The following is a 20,251-nucleotide window of genomic DNA, read 5'->3' as shown; positions in this document are numbered from 1 at the left end:
GCTGGGGTGGGGGAGGGTGCTCTTGATTTCACCCTGAGCAACCCCTCTCCATGGAAATACGTAGTCATCTTCCTAAGAGGGATGCTGGCAAGCCAACATTTTTCTCTCTTTGGAGAAGATGTTTGCAGCCCTTCAGACTTTGGCTGTGCAGATTCTCTGCTCAAGGACTACAGAAGGTGAGAAAAGAGTACCCACTCATCTAAACCGTGTCCTGACCTATCCGGTTCTTTCCCTGACATGCACACAAGCTGCTTTTTGGAGAGGTTGAGGGTGACTCATCTCTGAGCCTCTCCTGGGAAATTAATTCCTGACTTCATTCATGCTCATGCCTGGGGAGAGGTTTGTGCCCCTCCATGCAAGCACTAGGAGGTCTCTAAGGTTCTACAGGCTGGGCACTTGTAGCTGACCCTAGGTCCATGTGGTGGCCTTGGGGTTGAAGAATGTCCTGCAGAGCTGGTAGCTTTCCCTGCCTAGGCCTTCTGTCCCATCCCCATCCTGTCAGGGCCCTTGCCTCCTTACACTGACATGGAGCATCCCTGGGTGTTGGCATGGCCGACTTCTGCCCTCCCTGCCCTCCCTGCCAGCTGTAAACAGCACTCAGGTAGCCTCTACAATTCTCTACCCACCTTAGTGCCAGCCTCATCGAGAGAGTTCAGTGTTGGGGGGACCTGCCTCAGCAGGTGAGTCCAGGTAGGTCTGAGAGGGTCCAACAAAGACCTTCTTCCTTCCCTTTCCCTTCTGGCCCTATTTCCGATACATCCACTCTTGTGTCTCTGTTGTGGATGCCTCACTCCCCAGACATTGAGGGCTCTATCTCATGGCAGAGTGCATGATTGTTATTAAAAAAAAAAAATCTGGTTCTGGAGTGACACGCCCAAGACAAGACCCTTTTGGCTCCTGTGTGCTTTGTGAGCATTTTACTGTGAATGATCTGGCAGTGATGGGGAGGACTTGCCCCAGTTCTGTCCCAGGAAGTACGGTATTCTCAGCTGTATCCCCAGCCTGCCCTGTGGTGGAAATATCCTGTGGACCCTAGTTCTAGAATCTTAGGAGTCTGGAGAGTTCATCAAAGAATTCGTGGGCTGCCATGGTCTTTTTCTCTCTGCTTCTGTACTTACTCCCCATCACCTTTCCCATCTCCCTTGGTTCCTGCAAGCGTGTGTGGCTCTTTATTTCCATGTAACCCCATGTGGACCCGAAGTCCAGCCTGTGCCAGTTTCTGACAGTCTGGACTCCTATCAAAGACTCTGTTGAGTGTAGGAACTTCAGTGGAAGCTTGAGGTGGAGACTAGATTGGATGGTTATGTTGGGTGGTCCATTAGCTTCTTCCTTTCCCCAGACCTAGCATCATTCCCTGGGATTCCTCCTCTTACAGTCCATCCCTCTCCCCAGACTAAGAACAACAATAACAGTAATATTTACCAATATCTTACCATGTATATTGCAAGCCCTTTACAATTCTTTCCCTTGTTTCTTATGGAATATGTTTCTCCCATGTTTGAGAAGCCCGAGTCTAACCTACCCTGATGCTTCTCTCTCTCTCTCTCTCTCTCTCTCACACACACACACACACACACACACACACACACACTCAAGAGGAATTCTGATAAGTGGAAGATTCCCTATCTCATTCTAGAATTGTTATTTCTGCAGAGGAAGGGAGAGGGAACAGTGAACAAATGTGTTTTCCTCTCACCTATCCTCCCATGACCAGCCTTGAGTTCATTAATGGAACCCTTGTTAATAATTACGATACGGGTTAGACACTGGGTCATGATTGTGAGAAACAGTCTGAATGTTAGCAGAGTTTAAGTTGTACTTTGATTAACTGGAAAAAAAGAATTCTGCTTGACCAAGTGTTTTGGTTAAATGAGAATTGGACTGCTTTCTGCTGAAGCCCAGTAATGGGTATGGCTGTGCACTATGAGCTGGGAGCCCCGGCCCTTGGCTCTCATTCTACCTCTGGCTCTGCCTTTGAGCTTTGGTAATGTAGCTGGCCCCACATTTTAGGGCTTTTGAGAGACTGGATCAAGACCATGTAATAAATGGTAAATATTGCCAACCTTTATTGTTGTGGTTATATTTCAGTTTTTATTATATTTATTATCGTTCAGCCTCAGTTGATGAGGTGTCCTTTCTGATCAATACCAATCCCTCACTGCAGTCCTAACCCCAGTTCACTCCCCCTTCTACAAGCTTGTTTCATTGATTCCTTCACCCCCTTATGTGCGATCCTATTTCCTTGATTCATTTCTCTCTACCTAAAGTCATGCTTCAATCTCTACCCCACCCCACCCCCCGATCCTCTGTTGTGCTTTTAGCACTTGACCTTGGGCCCTAGCTCTCTTCTCTGAACTACCCACTCTGCCTTCCATGGTGACCTCATTCAGTTCTTCAGCTTGGAATGACATTTAGATGCCAAAGCTACCGTATTTGTAATTCTGGTCCTAAATCACCCATGTGCTCCAGAAGCAGAAATCCAGGGTCCCACTCAACATACCCATTAAGATGCTTACTTGGCATCTCAAGCTTAGCATGGCCAAAAAGAAAACCTGATGTTGCCCTGCCTCTATGCCCATCACACACATTCATTATGTCATCTTCAACCTAGAAGCTCAAGCCCCAAGTTGAAGAGTCATCACTGAGTCTTCTCTTTCCTTCACTTCTCCCTTCTTGCTCCAACAGCAGATATCTCATCTCTACCTCCAAAATACTCCTCCAGCCATTAATGTCTTTGTTGACCACCACCTTCATTAGAGTCATCCTTATTCTTTCAACTGGATGACTACACTTTTCGTAGCACAGCCAGGAGGATCTTTGTAGAATGTAGATGAGATTATGTCAGATCCCGGCTTCAGAACTATCGTTGTCTTAGAGGAAAATTCAGGCTCCCTGCCATGTCTTGTAAGACTCCACTTTGTCTGACCCCCCAGCTAATGCTCAGCCTCACCTTGTGCCTCTAGCTTACTCACTGTATCCCAGCCACATCAGTCTCATTCCTGTGCTCCCAGATCATCCCCAACTCTTTCCTGCCTCATGGCCTTAGCCCTTACCCCGACACTTTTCTTAACAGGTCACTTTGGTCCTTCTGGTCTCATCTTAAGTATCACCTCCATAGTGTTCTCTCCTGACCACTCTGAGTAAACCCTCCTCCCCTAGTTAATCACAATATTCTGTTTATTTCTTTCATAACACCAATTACAAAATGAGTTTAATTTTATATATTTATTTAATTTCCATTTCCATTTGCTAGAATGTGAAATTCATCAGAGTTAGGACCTTTAATTGTCTCATTCACTTTTATAGCCCTAACATGTGCCCCAGTTTTGGGTACAGAGGAAGGTCTCTGTAAATGCTGAATGAAGGGATGAATGAAGACACTCTTTCTGTTCCCAGTGGGTTTAGAGTTTAGGGAGTGAAATGATTTGGGAACAAGCAATTACAATATGGTGTGATAGGCTGATAGGTGCTATAGTGGAATTAATTGTGCCATGGTACATGATATAGTGATAATGCAGCATGAAGAGAGATACAAAAATGTAATGCACCATAAAGCAATTAATTTTTTTTGCAAATGTAAGATAGCTCATTCTTTCGCAGAAAATTTAGAAAACCTAGAAAAGTACAAGGAAAATACTCATCTGCCTTAATCTTTCTAGTATCATTTAAAAGATGCGTTCATAGATTGTTACCACTCCTACTTTATCTTTTGTGAATTATCTGTTGAAGTCACTTGTCATCTTTCCTTTTGGGGGATTTATTTTGTTGATTCTTCAGAATTCTTGACACAAAACAGGTTATTTATCTTTTAGCTGACCTAGATGTTACAAATACTGTTCTCAACTTGCCATTTGGCTTTTAATTTTGTTTCAGACTTCTGTTAACATACAAAACATACTTTGAAATCATAGTTATTATGGAAGGCATTACATATTTAAGAAATACATTTCAATTTTAAGAAGTTGATTTTTAAGCTTTTGTCATGAATTTTTAGCCTTAGAAAACATAGAAAATACATAGGCCCAGACCTATACAATTTGTTCTGTGAGAGACTTTTTGAAGTTAATCTTTAACCTGTAATCTGACATTTGAGTTAAATAATATATGTTTAGTAAAAGCATTTTTATTCATATTCATTATTATTCATATATTCGTAAGATACAAGCACATACTTCTATCTCTTTTTTTCTATTTGGCACGAGTCTAAGACATGAGTTAAAGTTTTCAAACTTTGTTTTTATTCCTCTTCATTTTCTCCTTTTAAATCTATTAACTCATGCATTTAAAGAATGACATTTTAATCTACTTAATGGTTTTTTTCCCAGTTTAAATTATACTTTGACACTTTTACATTATTTTTACAACAACCGTTTTCTGTTTATTTGCAGTTTGCTATTATGCATTTGTTCAACTTGTTACTTTTAAGTTAACTGGATCATTTTGTTAGTTTATCTTGTAGTGTACATTTAGATTTTGTTTATTTAGACAGTCTGAGACCTTTTCTCTATGTAACCCATTTATATTTATTGTCACAACAAAAATGTTTCTTCTTTTGTCATTTTTTTATTACACAGTTTGAATGCTTTCATGTTTTTAAATGTGTTTTCTGTGTTCTATTTTTTTCCCCCTATGGCCTTTGCTTTTGTTTTCCTTTCAGTTATTGAAAATGTAAGTAGATACTTAATTTTTTTATAGTAAGGCCTTTGGTTGACTTACTTCTTTGCAGGCTGTAGCATTTATCATTTATTTAGCCTTAATTTCTGCCGACTTTCCCCCACTCCCTACACATTTTTGTTTTTGTGTCTCTGAAGGACCCTGTTACCTTAGTAAACCCGTCTTCCAGAGTGGTTGTCGTACTAGAGCCGGTTGCTGTATGTTTGGTGTAACTGTCATTCCCCAGTAATTTTACACAATCCTTAGGCAGCCATGCGTGTCCTTAATGATAGATCTTACCACCCAAGTATGTTGTCTCTTGGCAACCATCACCACCCTTCTTTACCAGGTCCCGGCTCTCTCATTATAGCTGTTTGAGCTCTCGGCCCCACTGAGTCCTCTGAATCCATTAACCTGGAGTGACCACATGGGCCACAAAAAGTTTCCATTTGAAGGTTTTCCTGTTGGTCTCATCATCTGCCTTACATTCTATCCACAATCTTGAAGTGAGGAGTGAAAGATAGGAGAGAGAAGGGTCTGTTGTATAGGCTGTCGAGGTTAGAGATGAAGAGCGATGGAGATTTGAACCAGAGCTGTTGGACTGGAATTGAACTGGCTTTGACTTACAAAATGGTTGCTTCATGTGGTTCAACTTAATAGCAAAAATGAAAAGACATGGCCAGATTTAGAAATACTAAGTCAGAAGCAAAAAGAAAATGAGAAGCAAGGCAGAAGGAGAAGCACTAGTAGATGCCCAAATCGCACCAGATGCGATTTGTTTGCATCTGGTGCGATTTGGGCATCTACTGGACATAGTAGTGACTGGACAGGTCATAGGGTAACCCACTGAAGCCCATATTTAGGAACGATAATGGGGCTGTAGGGGAGACCACTTTATAGGGATGCTGTTTAGATCTGTTGCATACAGATTGTGTGTGAGGCATCTGTGTATAATATCTGCATGAAATGTAGATCTCTTAGTTGGGTGAGACTACTGTTCAGTGAAAATTATGGAGTAGTGCTGGACTTGGGGATTGTCAGCGAATTGCCAGTCATTGGAGGAAGAGTGTGCTCAGTAAAAACATGAATAGAGGAACCTCACATTTGAGGGGTAAATTTGGGAGGACAAGTGCTTACAAAGAAACCTATGGCAGTATAGTCCCAGATCTGTGAGAAAAACCATGAGAGTGAAGTGTCACTTGAGCCTAAACAAGAGTGATCCAGAAAGGGAGAAGCTACAAACATTGATAATTATAGAAAAGTGGTCAAGTATTAATAATAATTATTAGCAAACATTGAAAACCTACCATGTGCCATATGTTGTTCCAAATAGGTATTAACTCTAATCTGAAAAATTATCCAATGAAGTGGGCACTGTAGTTACAGATGAGGAAACTGAGGCACAGAGCAGTAAGATAACTTGCCCAGAGTCACATCGTAGTGAGTGGTGTAGCCAGGACCGGAACCAAGGCATTCTGATTCAGCCCCACCACGACACTGATTTCCTGCTTAAGATAAGGATTGAAAACTATCTGTTGGATTTAGCAACTATGAGGTTATTGGTATTTGCCTTGAAAGCAGTTCTGGGGGAAGTGTTGGGGACAAAGTCCAGATGATAGTGGTGGGGGGGGGGTGGTGCAATGGGAAGTAAGGGAGTGTTGAGAGTGAGTGTAGATAAAACCATTGAGAATACCACATGTGATTGAAACACAGCTAGACTGTGCCAGAGCAGAACCTGCTGCCCAAGGGTAGCTTTTAAAGAATAAGAGAAGCCCCAGCATTTACATGTGCCAAAATCAAGGATAAAAGAGTTCAGAGACACAGGTAAAGAGACAGAACCAGGAAGGACCAAGAAGCTGGAACGTGCAGCAGAGGTGGGGAGGGTCGAACATGGGCATGCCTTGAGGAGAGGAGGCAGTGGTTGGTGTTTGGTAATCCAAGGTGTCCTCTAACCTCTGACTGATGGGCGAGAAGTTAGAACTCAACCCATCTCCTGTCTCTTTACCTGTTGAAGATGTGCTGTGGGTGTCTGCTGGGACTGGGTGGGTGATGTTGAAGCGGAGTATTTGTGTGAGGCATGGAAGTGGAGAAGGCAGGTTTGCAATAGACTTGTCAACGTTGGAACGAGGGGGTGAAGGAATTGGGGCTTTGAGATCAATGGGAATGGTTAGCCAACATGGCAGGGTGACCCTGGGCTTGCTGAGAATACAGGAGATCTGGGCCATCACATAGACTCTGAGAAGCATGAGATCCAGGGTACAGCATGAGCAGCGGGAGCAGGTTTAACAGGAGTGAAGGGTAAGAGGCTGTGTCAGAATACCGGTGGGTGCGACTTCTGGTTTCTGGAATGGACAAGGACGCAGATGTGTCTGAAGCTGGTTGGGAGATAAAGACCATGGGATTAGGGAGGTCAAGGGCATTGGTCAAGGTGTCTACATAGGTAGTCACATCTCCTAGGCAAAGTTAGACAATGGGTGCCAAGGAAAGCTGTTAACTGAGTTTTACAAGCTCTACTGAAATACACTGTTTGGGTGAGAGTCAGAATGGAGAATTCAAAGGACTTGTTGCCTTTGGATTCCTGGATACCAACATTTGCGCCTGGGGCTTATCTTCAGGAGGTATTATTAAGAAATTCAGGTGGCAGAGAGAGACAAACCAAGAAACAGACTCTTAACTACAGAGAACAAACTGTTGGGGGTAGGAGGGAATGGGACCAGAGCAGAGAGGGGGGTTGGGGGACACGAGACAAATAGGGGCTGGGGGTCGAAGAGTGACCTTGCTGTGATGAGCACTGGGTGTGGTGTGGAAGTGTTGAATCACTGGGTTGTACATCTGAAACTACTATAACCCTGAATGTTAACTGTATTAGAATTAAAATGAAAGAAATTCAGATGGACTATATTCCTGAGGGTTGTAGAATCAAGTCAGGGTAAACCCTCCTCAACTTACGGTAGCTTCCAAGGTAAGCTCCTCTGTCACACATCGTAAGAAATTTGGGGTATTAGGAAGGAATTCTCCTCTGTGCTTCACTTGAAACAACAATGAAAAAGGTGCAGATCGGGGTTTCAGGCCATGTTTGGGTTGTTTTTCTGCATTCAAACGTTATTTCTGAAATCCATTAAAAATGTTCCATGTGGCTGATTCTTCTTTTGCTGGGCATTAGACTGTGGCTTTTTTTTTTTTTTTCTTTTTTAACTTTGTTTTGAAAATCTGAGTCCATTGCCAGGGTAGCGTACAAGGCTAATAGAAGACCTCTCTGGGAGGTTCTGGTGCGAAGCTGAAACACAGGCAGTTTGGGGGCTGGGCAGCTTCCTGTGATGCCTACAACCACTTCTGTGAAATTGACTCCTGCCCTATGTGTTACAGGTGATATTTGAATCCGTCTCTCTGAAGGGTCATCCGGGGTACATCGCGGTAGACGAGATCCGGGTCCTTGCGCATCCATGCAGTAAGTCTGTTCCCTCCTCCTCACTCATCCTCGCTCCCTGCCAGACTGGGGAGCTTGGAGCCTACAGTCCCCCCTATTCAGTCAGCTTACAACCATCTCTGGCTCGCGCTCGCTCTCTCTCTTTTAATCCTTCAGAAATGCTTCCATACTCAATGCAATCAGTCCTGAATAAATTTGTAATTTCGCCGGCCTGTTCAACAGGCAGCACCTCCAGGAAATTTGCAGAGAGTGGCAAAACGTCTTCGTTTGAATCTCTCTCCGTCATTAAGGGAGTCTGAAGTCCTGATTGTTTATTAGTGGGATTCAGACCACTGAAGTGGAAGAATTAGAGGGCTTTGGATAGAATCTTGTGCAATTGTCTTAAAAAAAGAACACCACCAAAACACGGAGCCAATTAGTACACTGTTCACTCACAGGGAAAAGTACCCCAAAGCTATTAATTCTTTAAAAGTAATTTTAAATACACTCATCAGCCCTGCGTAGGCGTCAAGAGAGATTTCTCATAGCGGTTAGTACTTACGGTCCAGGGTCAAGAATCCTGGAAGCCATACCGCTCCATTGTGCCCATGCAGTCTCTCTCTTGAAGTTCTCTGTCTTTGCTGTGTTTAGTCTCAAATGCGTCAACATGTCTGTGCAAGGACGTCTGGTTCACAGTTTCACGAAATCCCAGAGGGGCATTGGATGGCATCTTATCTAGTGACATTTGGTTGTGGGGGGACTATAGTCAAAGGGATATTGCATGGGGACGATGGCAGCCCAGGGCTAGCTGGGTTTCCAGCCCCCTTATTTATTAGAATTCTGCATATTGGAGAGTCCCAGGAAGTTTTGGGTCACTCCTGGAGGGCTTCCCCTACTCCCTCCTTGTAGCCGTGGGTCATGCTATTGGCTGGGTGCTGTTTGCTGTTTCTGCAAGAAGTGCTATGCCTCTTGTGGTTAGAGGCCTTCCAGTCCTTTCATTTGGGGGCTCTTCTCATATCAGCCCCACCCGTGTTGCTTTAACTGAAATGACAGTTTCTACTTCCGCTGCAATGAATTTGTTAGAACTTTGAACATCACTTCCTTCCCCGGCACTAGAATGCCATTGTTTGACTCGTTCCTTAGAGCACCTCTCTGGAGGAATTTGGGACAAGTTCCAAGGGGTTTTGGCAAGACGGTGTTTCCCTTCTTCCCAGAAGGAACCCTTCCGGGAAGGGTTCCTTCTTCCCAGAAAGAACCGGGAACCCTTCTTCCCAGAAAACCGGCTAGCTTCTCAGGAATGCCGAGATCCTACCAGAATCTTCATTGCTCTGGCGTAAGGCTCCTGCCCTCTGGGTTACTTGCTGAATCTTTGGGATTTCCTTAGGTGGGTCTGTCCATGCAGTCATGCCTGCTGAACCAGACCTCATGTGAAGAGGTTCCCAGAAATCCATCCCCGGCCATGCAGTGGGAATTTTCAACTCTTTCATAAGGCTCAGGCTGATTCCTGTTCCTTGCTCCAGCCTCAACTCTGCCTTAACTCCAAGCACTGTTGCCCGAACTCCATGCACCATTTCTATAGCAGAAATGCGGGTAACCCCACCCACCCGGATACAGCTGTCCCCTTCCCTGGCCTTCTGGGACTTAGCATCAGCTGCCCTGTAAAGGATGATCTTTGATCTCAGCCTGCACAAATGCATGAGGTCATGTTTGTCCTCCGCATGGTCTGCTTAACTCCACATGCTTAGCTCTGCCCAGCTCCCAGTTTTGAGGTTGTCTCCAGGAGGTGGGGTTCAGCTTCCCTAGGCTCTACACCCATCCCATCCTCGCTGGGGATGCTCCCCTTTGCAGCACCCACCTGTAGCTCTGCTTCTTACCGTCTGTTTGGTTTGTTCTAGTAAGTGATTTTTGACCCTGCCCAGGGGAATCTGGCCCAGCTCTCTTGTCTGGGATCCCAGATCTTTCCACTCAGAGTGGGAATTTTCACCTCTGTCCTGAGGCCCAACCTGATACCTGTCCCCTCTTCGAACCTCAACTCCACCTTAACTCCAAGCACTGGTTTGCCACGGAAACCAAATACTTCCTTCTCTAGGAGAAGTCTGTATGGGAAAGGCTTCCCTGGAGGGTGTTTGGCTGCCTTTCTACCCTGAAGCCTTATTCTCCCCGCCACCCCAGCTTGGAATCCGCACCCCCTCACTGGGGCGGCTTCTGAATTTAGGATTCTCCTGGCAGCCTTGCAGTCTGCCTGCTGGAGAGTGCGGAATGCATGGTTATGGCCGAGAGCCAGTTCGCCAGGAAATGGCCCGTAGGGTACAACTCAGAAGGACATGACTCTGGTTGCATTTCTGGGTAATGGGAGCACATGCGGAGTGTACCCTCGATGCTTGCGCAGCATGGGCTTAAACTTCCCAGAAAGCAGAATGTGAGGACCCCGTCATAGTGGCTGGGATTGGAAAAATTCCAGTGAACAATACATACAAATCCTGGTGGTACGCATCGTCCGAGGGGGTCTGTCCACACGGCTCCTGAGTCACGGGGAGGGGAGCTGGGCCTCGCCAAGGCCTCCTTGTCAGGTTGGGCACTCCGTGCACATCCGCTCCAGCTCTTTGTTCCTACTTTCTTTCAACAGGTAAGTCATGGCGCATTAGCTCTGTGTCAGGAACTGGCGCTGGACACGGGGTGGGGGGGTGCTTCGGTCGTCAAGCTGGTTAGATCCTTGTCTCTATGGTGTTATCTTAGCCAAGCGGCAGAGGGAGGAAAGCCGCTCAATAAGTAATATTAAGTAGTAACATACAATTTCAGATGGTGATATCACGGTGGAGAGAATAAATGTGAGTGGCTGGAGTCGGGGAGTGCTCCTTAGGCAGAGAGGGCAGGCGACAAGTCTGGGCACCTGTGGTCTGAGCTGACACCTGAGTCCCTTGTGCGCAGATCTAGGGAGGGAGATAGGCCAGGCAGAGGAAACAGCAGGTGCAGAGGCCCTGTAGTGGGAATTCACCCGTGTTTCTCGAGTAGCCAGAGTGTAGGGGGCACAAGGCAAAAGAGCCCGAGCAAAAGTTGGGGAGGGAGGCTGAGGCCGGACGACACAGGGGCTGAGTGCCTTGATGAGGTTAGACTTTAATGGAAGCGCAGGGAGGCACCCCTGGAGGGACTTGGCCTAGGATTGATTTGATCTAGTTTAAGTGGCTGTGGCTGCTCTGCAGAGAATGAGTTGAAGGGGAATAGAGGAGCCAGGAGACCGATAAGGAAGAAAGTTCTGGAGTCATGGAAAAGGTAGGTAGTGGTGCCCTGGACCGGGCTGGTGGAGAGATGTCCGTTCATAGTTCTGGAAGATGCTGGAAATGAAACAGGTAATTATATGATGTATAACAGAGGGTAAATGGTTTGCTAAGGCTGCCATACAAAATACTATAGGCTGGCCAGGCTGAAACAGCAGAAATTTATTTGCCCACAGTCTATAGGTAGAATTCGAGGGTGAAGAGGGCATGGTCGGATTTTCCTAAGGCCTCTGTCCTTTGCTTGTGGGTGGCTGCCTTCTTGGCTCTGTCCTCACATGAGCTTTGCTGTGTGCTCCTGATAGGTCTCTGTATATGTGCTCCTGAAATGTCTCTGTGTGTCCAAATCTTCTTCTCCAGACACCAGGTAGAGTGGATTAAGGTCCACCTAAAAGCCCTTTCTCCAAATACAGTTGCACTCTGCAGTGTTGATCAGTAGGGCTTTAATATATGAATATTTGGGGGGCAGGGACACAGTGTACCCCGTAGCAGACGGTCAGCAGTGCTGTGCAGAAACATAGTGCAGAGATGGAGAGAGGTGGGCAGATGAGAGAGAGATTTCGGATGTAGAGTCAGCTGGTCCTATTTGATGGATGAGTTTTCAAAGTCAGAGGCGTCAAAAACAGCACTCCCCTGGATTTTTGGCTCAGGCCCCTGGCTGGTGCGGGCAGGGCTGGTGTATGTCCCTGGAGCCCGAGCGATGCCCTCGAGTGGGCTGACTGTGTGTGCATCCTGGGGCAATCGGGGATCGTGAGTCGTGCACGCTGCTAGCGGTTTCCGTGCTGTCCTCTGCAGTGACAGAACCTTTTGCCCTCCAAAGCCTTCATGTGAATGCATTTATGACTTCACTCATGGGTGTTAAAAATTTAACTATATGGAGAAACATGCATTCTCCCCAGGCTTTGTAATTCTCCACTTCCGTCCTCCAAAACATTTTTCCTATTAACATCAGGTCAGCACTTATCAATAAGCGATTCCACTGAATATTTCAGAAGTTGCAGGGCCAGTGAGGAGTGGGGCAGTTAGTGCCTGATGTGTAGCTGTATTCTCCATCGGTTTGGGCTGAAGTTATGACTTCTCATGACTGCCTTGCAGCTTCCCAAACACTGACGGACAGACAGGCGTAATACTCAAAGGAAATTATTTTCTCTTATAAACTGAATGTTCTTGTCTGTATTTTATAGCGCATTTAACATTTTTGTGGGATTCTAAAAGTATTTGAGCCATAGTTGCCCCTCCGCTGTCATTCTCCGTGTCAACTGTGAGCAGGGACACCACAGCTACAACCACACACGAGAAAGGTCGGCACGATTTTCCACCGGGTCTCCAAGTTTCTAGCTCCCAAGCTGACTTGTAGAATTTTTTAAACATTTTTTCTTTTCCCCCCCATCACAACCTTGCAGGGCCATGTCCCCCAGCCCACTGAGTGTCTCCAGCATGTTTCTAATGTAGGTACTGTGCTTTCTCCTCAACTGCGTGGCTTCCTGAGTGCTGAAGGTTTAATGAGTGAGATAAAGGGCACAATATTTTGTCTTCAGACGCAACACTGACATCGGCAGGAGTTTAAATGTCACCAACATCAAGGCATTTTGCCCCAAATACACAGCCGGTTTGCTGCTAGCCATATTCAGTGGGATCCCACTTTGGGGGTGCTGGGTCTCCGTGGGGAGTGAGGGTGGAATATTTAGAACCACAAGCCAGAGGCTGGGCTGGGCCCCAAGGTCAGCTGTGTTTGGCCTCAGGTTGGCAAGTGGAAGCTGGCAGGATAGATTCTTTCCCCGAGCTGTATATGCTGGAGGAAAACCACAGGTGAGAGAATAGAGGGTTCAGAAGTGGACTTGAGGGTGTGTGTGTGTGTGTGTGTGTGTGTGTGTGTGTGTGTGTGTGTGTAGAGAGGGTCAGAGAGGCCAGGAGCTCAGAGAAGTGGCCTGAACAGGTCGCCAACACAAGGAGGCTCCCCAGATGTGTCCTGAGGTGGGGATGAGGCCAGGGCTGCAAGAGCAGACCCAAGAGTAAGGGCATACAGACAGAGGGAGACAGGGCTGGGCAGGACGAGGGTGTTCTGGGTAAGTTCTCTTGTTGGGAACCTTGAGCTAGGGCTAGCAGCCATGTGATCCCCAGCGTGCTGCCTGCAGGGGTAGGGGGCATCCCTGGATTTATGGAACCAGACAAGGCAGGACCGGCCAGTGGGAACTGTTCTAGATGAAGATGACTTATATAGGAGCTAACAGAGACCGCACGTGAGAAGAGCTTGCCTGCAGATGTGTTTGGTTAAGCCTCCATGGCGTTGTAATGGAATTTAGTCAAGACTTCAGAATGAGAGATTTCACATAAAATTGGATTTCTTACTTGGGTCGAAAAATTGGACGATGGGCTGCCCTGAGCAAAGTACTCTGGAGTGGCCTTCTCTGCTGGATCTGAGTAACAGCTGTCCCTTTTAAGAGGCCATGGGGTCTTTATCCATTTCTCCTCAGGCCCTACCACCCCTCAGTGCCGCCTCAATGCTGAGGGTGGTGTCAGATGCCAGTTGTCACTGTGCGTGCAGTGTTGCTGTTTTTTTTTTTTTAAGATTTTATTTATTTATTTGACAGACAGAGATCACAAGTAGGCAGAGAGGCAGGCAGAGAGAGAGAGAGGAAGGGAAGAAGGCTCCCTGCTGAGCAGAGAGCCTGATGCGGGACTCGATCCCAGGACCCTGAGATCATGACCTGAGCCGAAGACAGATGGTTAACCAACTGAGTCACCCAGATGTCCCGAAATCTCTATTTTATGCAAATCTCTATCAAAAGTGGGAATGTGAATGATGGAGCAAGGAGGTGGGGTTTTGTTTTTGTTTTGTTTTCTAACTGAGCCACTTTATTCATTTATAAAAAATGGCTCCTGTGGGTGCATGGGTTCAGCCTCGCTGCTGTAAACCATCCACGTTTCCCCAGAATATTAACCCCAGGGGCTGTTAAGCCTCTAAATTCTCTACCCCTGAACCCAAAATGGAGGAAGGAGGAGGGCCCAGAGATGAAAGAGTCCAGACAAAGGTCTGCTGCTGAGAAGCCAGGATCAGAAGCGAGCAGGGGACATTGATCCGGAGAAGATCCATTTCTCATTGCGCAAGTCCCAGAGGTTAAACTGTTTGCCCAGTGTCCGCAAGGGTAAGGACAGACGTCCCTTTGTGAAACCCAGCACAAAGCCTCCCAACCCTGGAGCTAAGACTGTCCTCTCTCCCTGTACAGAGTGGATGTTCCCTCCCTTTTAAACCCGGGGTATAAAGGGGCTTACAGTGTTTACTCTTAGTCCTACTTGAATGGACTTGAACGGATAGTTCCAAAAATAACTTTATAAAATTATACAGGAAAGCCAAAAGGAAGCGATTTCAGATAATCAAAGCAGCATGACGTTGGTCAGGTTGACCAGATGCCAGAATCTTCAGTTCGGAGAGCCCCACAAGGAGAGGTCTCCCTCCCCCTGCACTTTGGCTGCTTGACACCACTTTAGCCGTGGGGTCTTGAAGGTAGCACGAGGGGGTCCCCAAACTGTTGTCCTTGGTTTAAGAGCCTGAGCAGAAGGTGTGCTTTCACACAGCAAGTCTGCCTGATCACGTCAGAGGTTTGGGTTTGACTGACCTCTGTATGTCATGACGCAAGTTGGTAGAAAACGTTCAGAGCATGAAGGCCATGGGGACAGATGGCTCGGAAGGGGATGACTCATGATTAAAGACTTGGGAGCCATGAGGGGAGCCTCGGGTCAGCCTAGCCTGGCCTGCAAGCCCTTTCTCTCCACCCTGGGGACCAAGTGATACCACTGACTCCCCATTACCCAGGAAGCCGGTGAATGTGCGATTTACATGTTGACTTTTGGGCTAAAATGTGGACTGAAATCTGTTCGCCTCTTACTAATGCCATGTAGCTTTGGGCAAATGAAACTCGTTGAGCCTCAGCTTCTGCCTCTCTGAAAGGGGACTAGGCATATTATCTGCTTTACAGGGACGTTAGGAAGTTAAATGAAATAAAACATGTAAAGCATTTGTCACAGGGCCTGACGTTGCTAGAGCTTTAGATAAGTGACATTATTGCCATTAGTTGTCTCTCTGGGTATTGGACTGTCTCTGAAAAGATGGCCAGAGGCCCTTGTTGAGCCTTCTTGATCCTCTTAACAACTCTTCATTTGGTCTCATCGTGGGGTAGTGGCTGTCTGGTTCATCCTTGATTTGGTTGATGTGCTAGGGGATCCTTGGCACTTTTGTGTCTCAGTGAAGAAATTCATATTTCTAGACATGGGTTAGCAACCCACACCTCTTTGGTGAGCTCGACATGGCAAGACCCTGACTCCACAAAAAGGAAAGAGATGAACCCGTTACTCCACATGTAACAGTTTCTTTCTGGGATGATTTCTCAGACCCTGTGAGTTTCATTTATTTGAAAGTCCCTTGTCCTGTTAATGCCAAGTCCCCAGAGCCAATGTCCCCCGTCCCTCCCATCCTTGGGAGATACTGTGCCGTAGAGTGCAGAGCGTGGACTCTAAATGCTGCTTGACTTGTCTGTTCCTCAGTTCCCTCACTGGAGGGCAGAGACGATCCCGCCACCAGCCGTGTTGGGTTCAGTGAGTGACTGTGTGTGGACCCCGCACAGCGAGTCCTGTGTGAATGACAGCTCCTGGTTTTCTCCTCCACCTCTTCTCCCTTCTGTGCTCCGCCCTCCTTATCGTCTTCCTCATCAGTGTCATCGCCGAGCCCAGGCGTGTGGGTCTCAGGCTCTGAGGTGCTTTGTTTCAGCTTCCCTCTTTCTGCTCTCTCAGGGAGCAGAAGAGAAGGGAAGACTTCTCTCTGGTGTATCCTCCCCACGTCCCACCTTTAATTTTCCCTTCCAAACATGCCAGTATTTTTTTAAAGATTTTATTTATTTATTTGAGAGAGGTAGAGAACGAGCAGGGGCCAGAGACAGACGAGAGGGAGAAGCAGACTCCCCGCAGAGCCCCCGACAAGGGGCTTGATCCCAGGACCCTGGGTTCATGACCTGAGCTGAAGGTAAATGCTTAACCGATTGAGCCACTTAGGTATTCCCTCTATAACATGCCAGTATTACCCAGAGGCTAAAAAGAAGGATTTTTGAGGCTCTGAGAGACCTGGTTCATGTCTTAGATCCCTCACTTTCTGGCTCTCTGACTGTGCTGAACTACAGAAGTCCTCAGAGCCTTCATTTTCTGATCTGTGAAATGGGGATAGTACCCATTCCATGCATATTGCTGGGGTTTAAGTGCGGCCATCACACAAAGCTCTTAGAATGAGCAGAGCCTGGCTCACTTGAAGCGGGCGAGCAGCCGAAGCTTCGCTGCCCCAGGTGGCTTCCCCACTGTGGATTCCCCCACCCAGTGCTCGTCCTGAGCTGCTGTCCACCTGTGGGGAAATGGTGCAGGCTGTTGAGTTCAGTCCTCATGTGCCATTTGGTTTCTCTCCTAGGAAAAGCACCTCACTTTCTGCGGCTCCAAAATGTCGAGGTGAACGTGGGGCAGAATGCCACGTTTCAGTGCATCGCTGGTGGGAAGTGGTCTCAGCATGACAAACTTTGGCTCCAGGTAAGGATGGGAGTGGCCTCCGCTCCTCACACTTGCCCATCCATCGGTAAAGGAAGAAAGTGTGTGCTGGGATGAAGGGCTTGGTGTGGTTAAGGAGAGGGAATAGTTCTGAAGTACCTCTGCTCCTTGGGTGAAAACCTACATCCATGATCTTGTTAGATCTTCACTCCAATTCTGTTTTGTAGGCATCAGGATACCCATTTTACAGATGGAGAAACTAAGACCACACACATAAAAGTGCCAGAACTAGAATTTGTAACTGTGCCCTTTCCAAGCTGCCTTCTAACAAACTTGGTCCTTTAAGGCCAGACTCCCAGGGTGAAGGCAAAACTTAATACTTTATATTCTGGGTTTGTGGAACATGAAAACTTCACCAAAGGGACCTTAACCACCTAGTGGTCCATGAGATTCCTGTCTGACAGGTCGTGCTTCTCCCCAGCATCCTGGTAAAGTCTGGTAAAATGCCTCTTTGCCAGAATATTTCACTACAGCAGCAAAGCCATGTGGTCTTTGGCCAAAAGAGTCTCTCAGGAAAGTCAGGAAGATGTTCTGAGTCTGAATGTGTTCTGCTCTTAGTTCTGCTCCTTGACCTCAGTTTCAAATCAAGAGAAGAGAAGAGAGGATCCCTTTCAGTGCAGGTGGGGGAAACGAGGGGACACAGAATTAGACACGAATTGTTGCAGCATCAGAGATATCCCCGTGGATGCTGACGTGGAAATCCCAGGGGCTAGGACAGCGCAGAGAGTCGAACTGTGCCATTCACTGAGTAGACAGATGCGGCTCTTGAACGTATTTTGGTATTTTACACAAATTTATTGAGGTTTAACTGAGATACAGTATTTAAAATGGTACTTTAATACCTTTTCACGTTTGTGTATTTGTGAAACTATGGTCACAGTCAAGGTACAAGATGTATCCATCTCCCTCAGACGCATCCTCGTTCCCGTTCGAAATCCTTCTTTCTGCTCTTTACTCCCATCTGTCCCCAGGTGACCACTGATCTGTGTTCTGTCATCGAACTGTTGACCCTTGACCTCGCACAGGTTTCTAAACTGGGTGCATTCACTTCCACATGGATTTCTTTTTCCAATAAATACAGTACAGTAGTGTAAATGTGTTTTCACTTCCTTATGGTTTTCTTTACATTTTCTTTTCTTTAACTTCACTGTAAGAATACTGTATATAAGGATGCCTGGGTGGCTCAGTCGGTTGAGTGGCTGCCTTCGGCTCAGGTCATGGTCCTGGGGTCCTGGGATCGAGTCCCGCATCGGGCTTCTTGCTGGGCGGGGAGCCTGCTTCTCTATCTCCCCTGCCTGACGCTCTGCCTGCTTGTGCTGTCTCTGTCAAATAAATAAATAAAATCTTTGAAAAAAAAAAAAAGAGTACTGTATATAATACATATAACATATAAAGCGTATATTTATTGACTATGTTATCAGTAAAACTTCTGGTCCTCATAGGTTATTAGTCATTTAGTTTGGAGGGAGGAGATGAAAGTCATACATGGATTTTTTTTTACTATAGTGGGGGTTGCTGTTTTTAACCACATGTTTTTGACCGGTCAACCATGTATTAATTTGCATGTCTTAGAATTTTCTATGAAGTCACACAGCATGTACTCTTCCTTTCACTCAACAGAACTATTTTGAGATTCCTCTATGATGTGTATAGATGTACTTTATTTAAAAATTTGGTTGAGTGATACTCCATTGTATGAAGATACCATGATTTCTTTACACATTCATCTGTGGATGGACACGTGGGTTGTTCAGTTATAGGCGATTTAAAAAACAAGTTGCTGTGAACATTCACGGACTTGGAGGGATATATAGGCAAATGCTTTCGTTTCTCCAGGACAGATGCCTGGAAGTGGAGTGGCTGGGTCATCTGGTAGACCTGTAGCTTTAAAGAACTATGAGCTCTTTTCCCATACGGTCGTACCATTTTGCATTCCCATCAGCAGTGGATAGGAGTTGTTGTTGCTTACCAACGTCCCTGCCAGTGCTTGGTAAGGTCATTCTTTTCAGTCTGAGCCATTTGAACAGGTGTGTGGTGGTACCTCCTCGTGATTCTCCTTTCCGTTTGCCTCAGGACCAGTGATGTTGAACACCTCTCCTTGTGCTCATTTGCTGGCATTTGTGGGTCGTCTTTGGTGCTGTGTCTGTTTCACTTTTTTGGCTCCTTTTTTATTGGTTCATTTCCTCTTATTGCATGCTGAGAGTTCTCTGTATGTTCTGGATGCAAACCCTTTGTCAGGTATATGCTTTGCAAATATTTTCTCTCTTTATCTGTGGGTTGTCTTTTCGTTCTCTTAATTGTAGCATTGGAGGAGCAATTTTAAATTTGGATGAAATCAAATTTATCTATTTTTCTTGTTTGGATCTTGTCCTGGCATCGTTTCTAAGAAATCTTTGCCTAACTGAGGGTCACAATGATTTTTTTTTTCTTGTTTCCTTCTAGAAATCTTATAATCTTAGCTTTTACATTTAGGTCTGTGATGCATTTTGAGTTCATTTTGCATATGGTGTGAGGTATGCACCGAAGTTTTTTTATTCTTTTGGTGTGCATTTAGATATCTCTGTTGTTTCAGCATCATTAGCTGAAAAAGCTCATTCTTTCTCTGCTGTGCTGCTTTTGTCCACAGAGACAGGGGCTGGGCTCTTGAATTTGTTCCATTGATCTCTTTGTCTATCTTGGTGCCACTATCACGCTGCCTTGGTTCCTGTAAGCTTTATGATAAGTTTTGAAGTCCGGTGTTGTTCGTCTTCCAGTTGTTCCTCATTTTCACAGCGATGATGGCCATTCTAGGTCTTTTGCATTTCCATCTGACTTTTAGAATCACTTTGTCAGCTTCTACATGAAAAGCCTTTTGGGACTTTGATGGGGATTGATTGCATTGAATCTATAAATCACTTTTGCAGAGAACTGACAGCAATAATGACTTTTGTGGGTCTGAACATGGTATAGTTCTTCATTTATTTAAGGTCTGTAGTGATTTCACTCAGCACTTACTGTAATTTTCAGAGTATAGGTCTGACACATTTTTTTTGGTCAGACTTATTCTTGGGTATCTGGTATTTTGGCATAAAAAGATCTCCATTTCTGAGTCTGACTGCTGGTGTATGAAGTACAATTGACTTTCATATATTGATCTTGTATCCTGTGACCCTGTTAAACTCAATGATGGCTGTTTGATTTAAATTAATTAAATAAAATTCTGAACTTACATGCCCATCATGCAAGTCGCATTTCAAGTGGACAGTAGCCATGGGCTTCTAGCAGCTACCTTGTTGGACAAGTGCCCCCGGGACGTTTGCAACATTGCAGGATGTCTTAGCGGAGAGCAGAGCGCAAG

General features: G+C 45.9%; 1 protein-coding gene across 13 annotated transcripts in view; it reads left to right on the top strand.

Annotated features, from left to right (window-relative positions):
* PTPRT (protein tyrosine phosphatase receptor type T) overlaps nucleotides 1–20,251 on the top strand; it is a 1,093,025-nt gene that overhangs the window by 371,743 nt on the left and 701,031 nt on the right. For all 13 annotated transcript variants that reach the window (XM_045981319.1, XM_045981314.1, XM_045981318.1 and 10 more), the window contains exons 4-5: nucleotides 8,020–8,101; nucleotides 16,781–16,896. In XM_045981319.1, coding sequence (XP_045837275.1) covers nucleotides 8,020–8,101; nucleotides 16,781–16,896 — 198 coding nt within the window. The remainder of the gene's footprint in view (nucleotides 1–8,019; nucleotides 8,102–16,780; nucleotides 16,897–20,251) is intronic.

The sequence above is a fragment of the Meles meles genome, chromosome 16, assembly GCF_922984935.1.
Source record: "Meles meles chromosome 16, mMelMel3.1 paternal haplotype, whole genome shotgun sequence".
In the NCBI taxonomy this organism is placed as follows: Eukaryota; Metazoa; Chordata; class Mammalia; order Carnivora; family Mustelidae; genus Meles; species Meles meles.
This window is presented reverse-complemented; position numbering and strand designations above follow the sequence as displayed.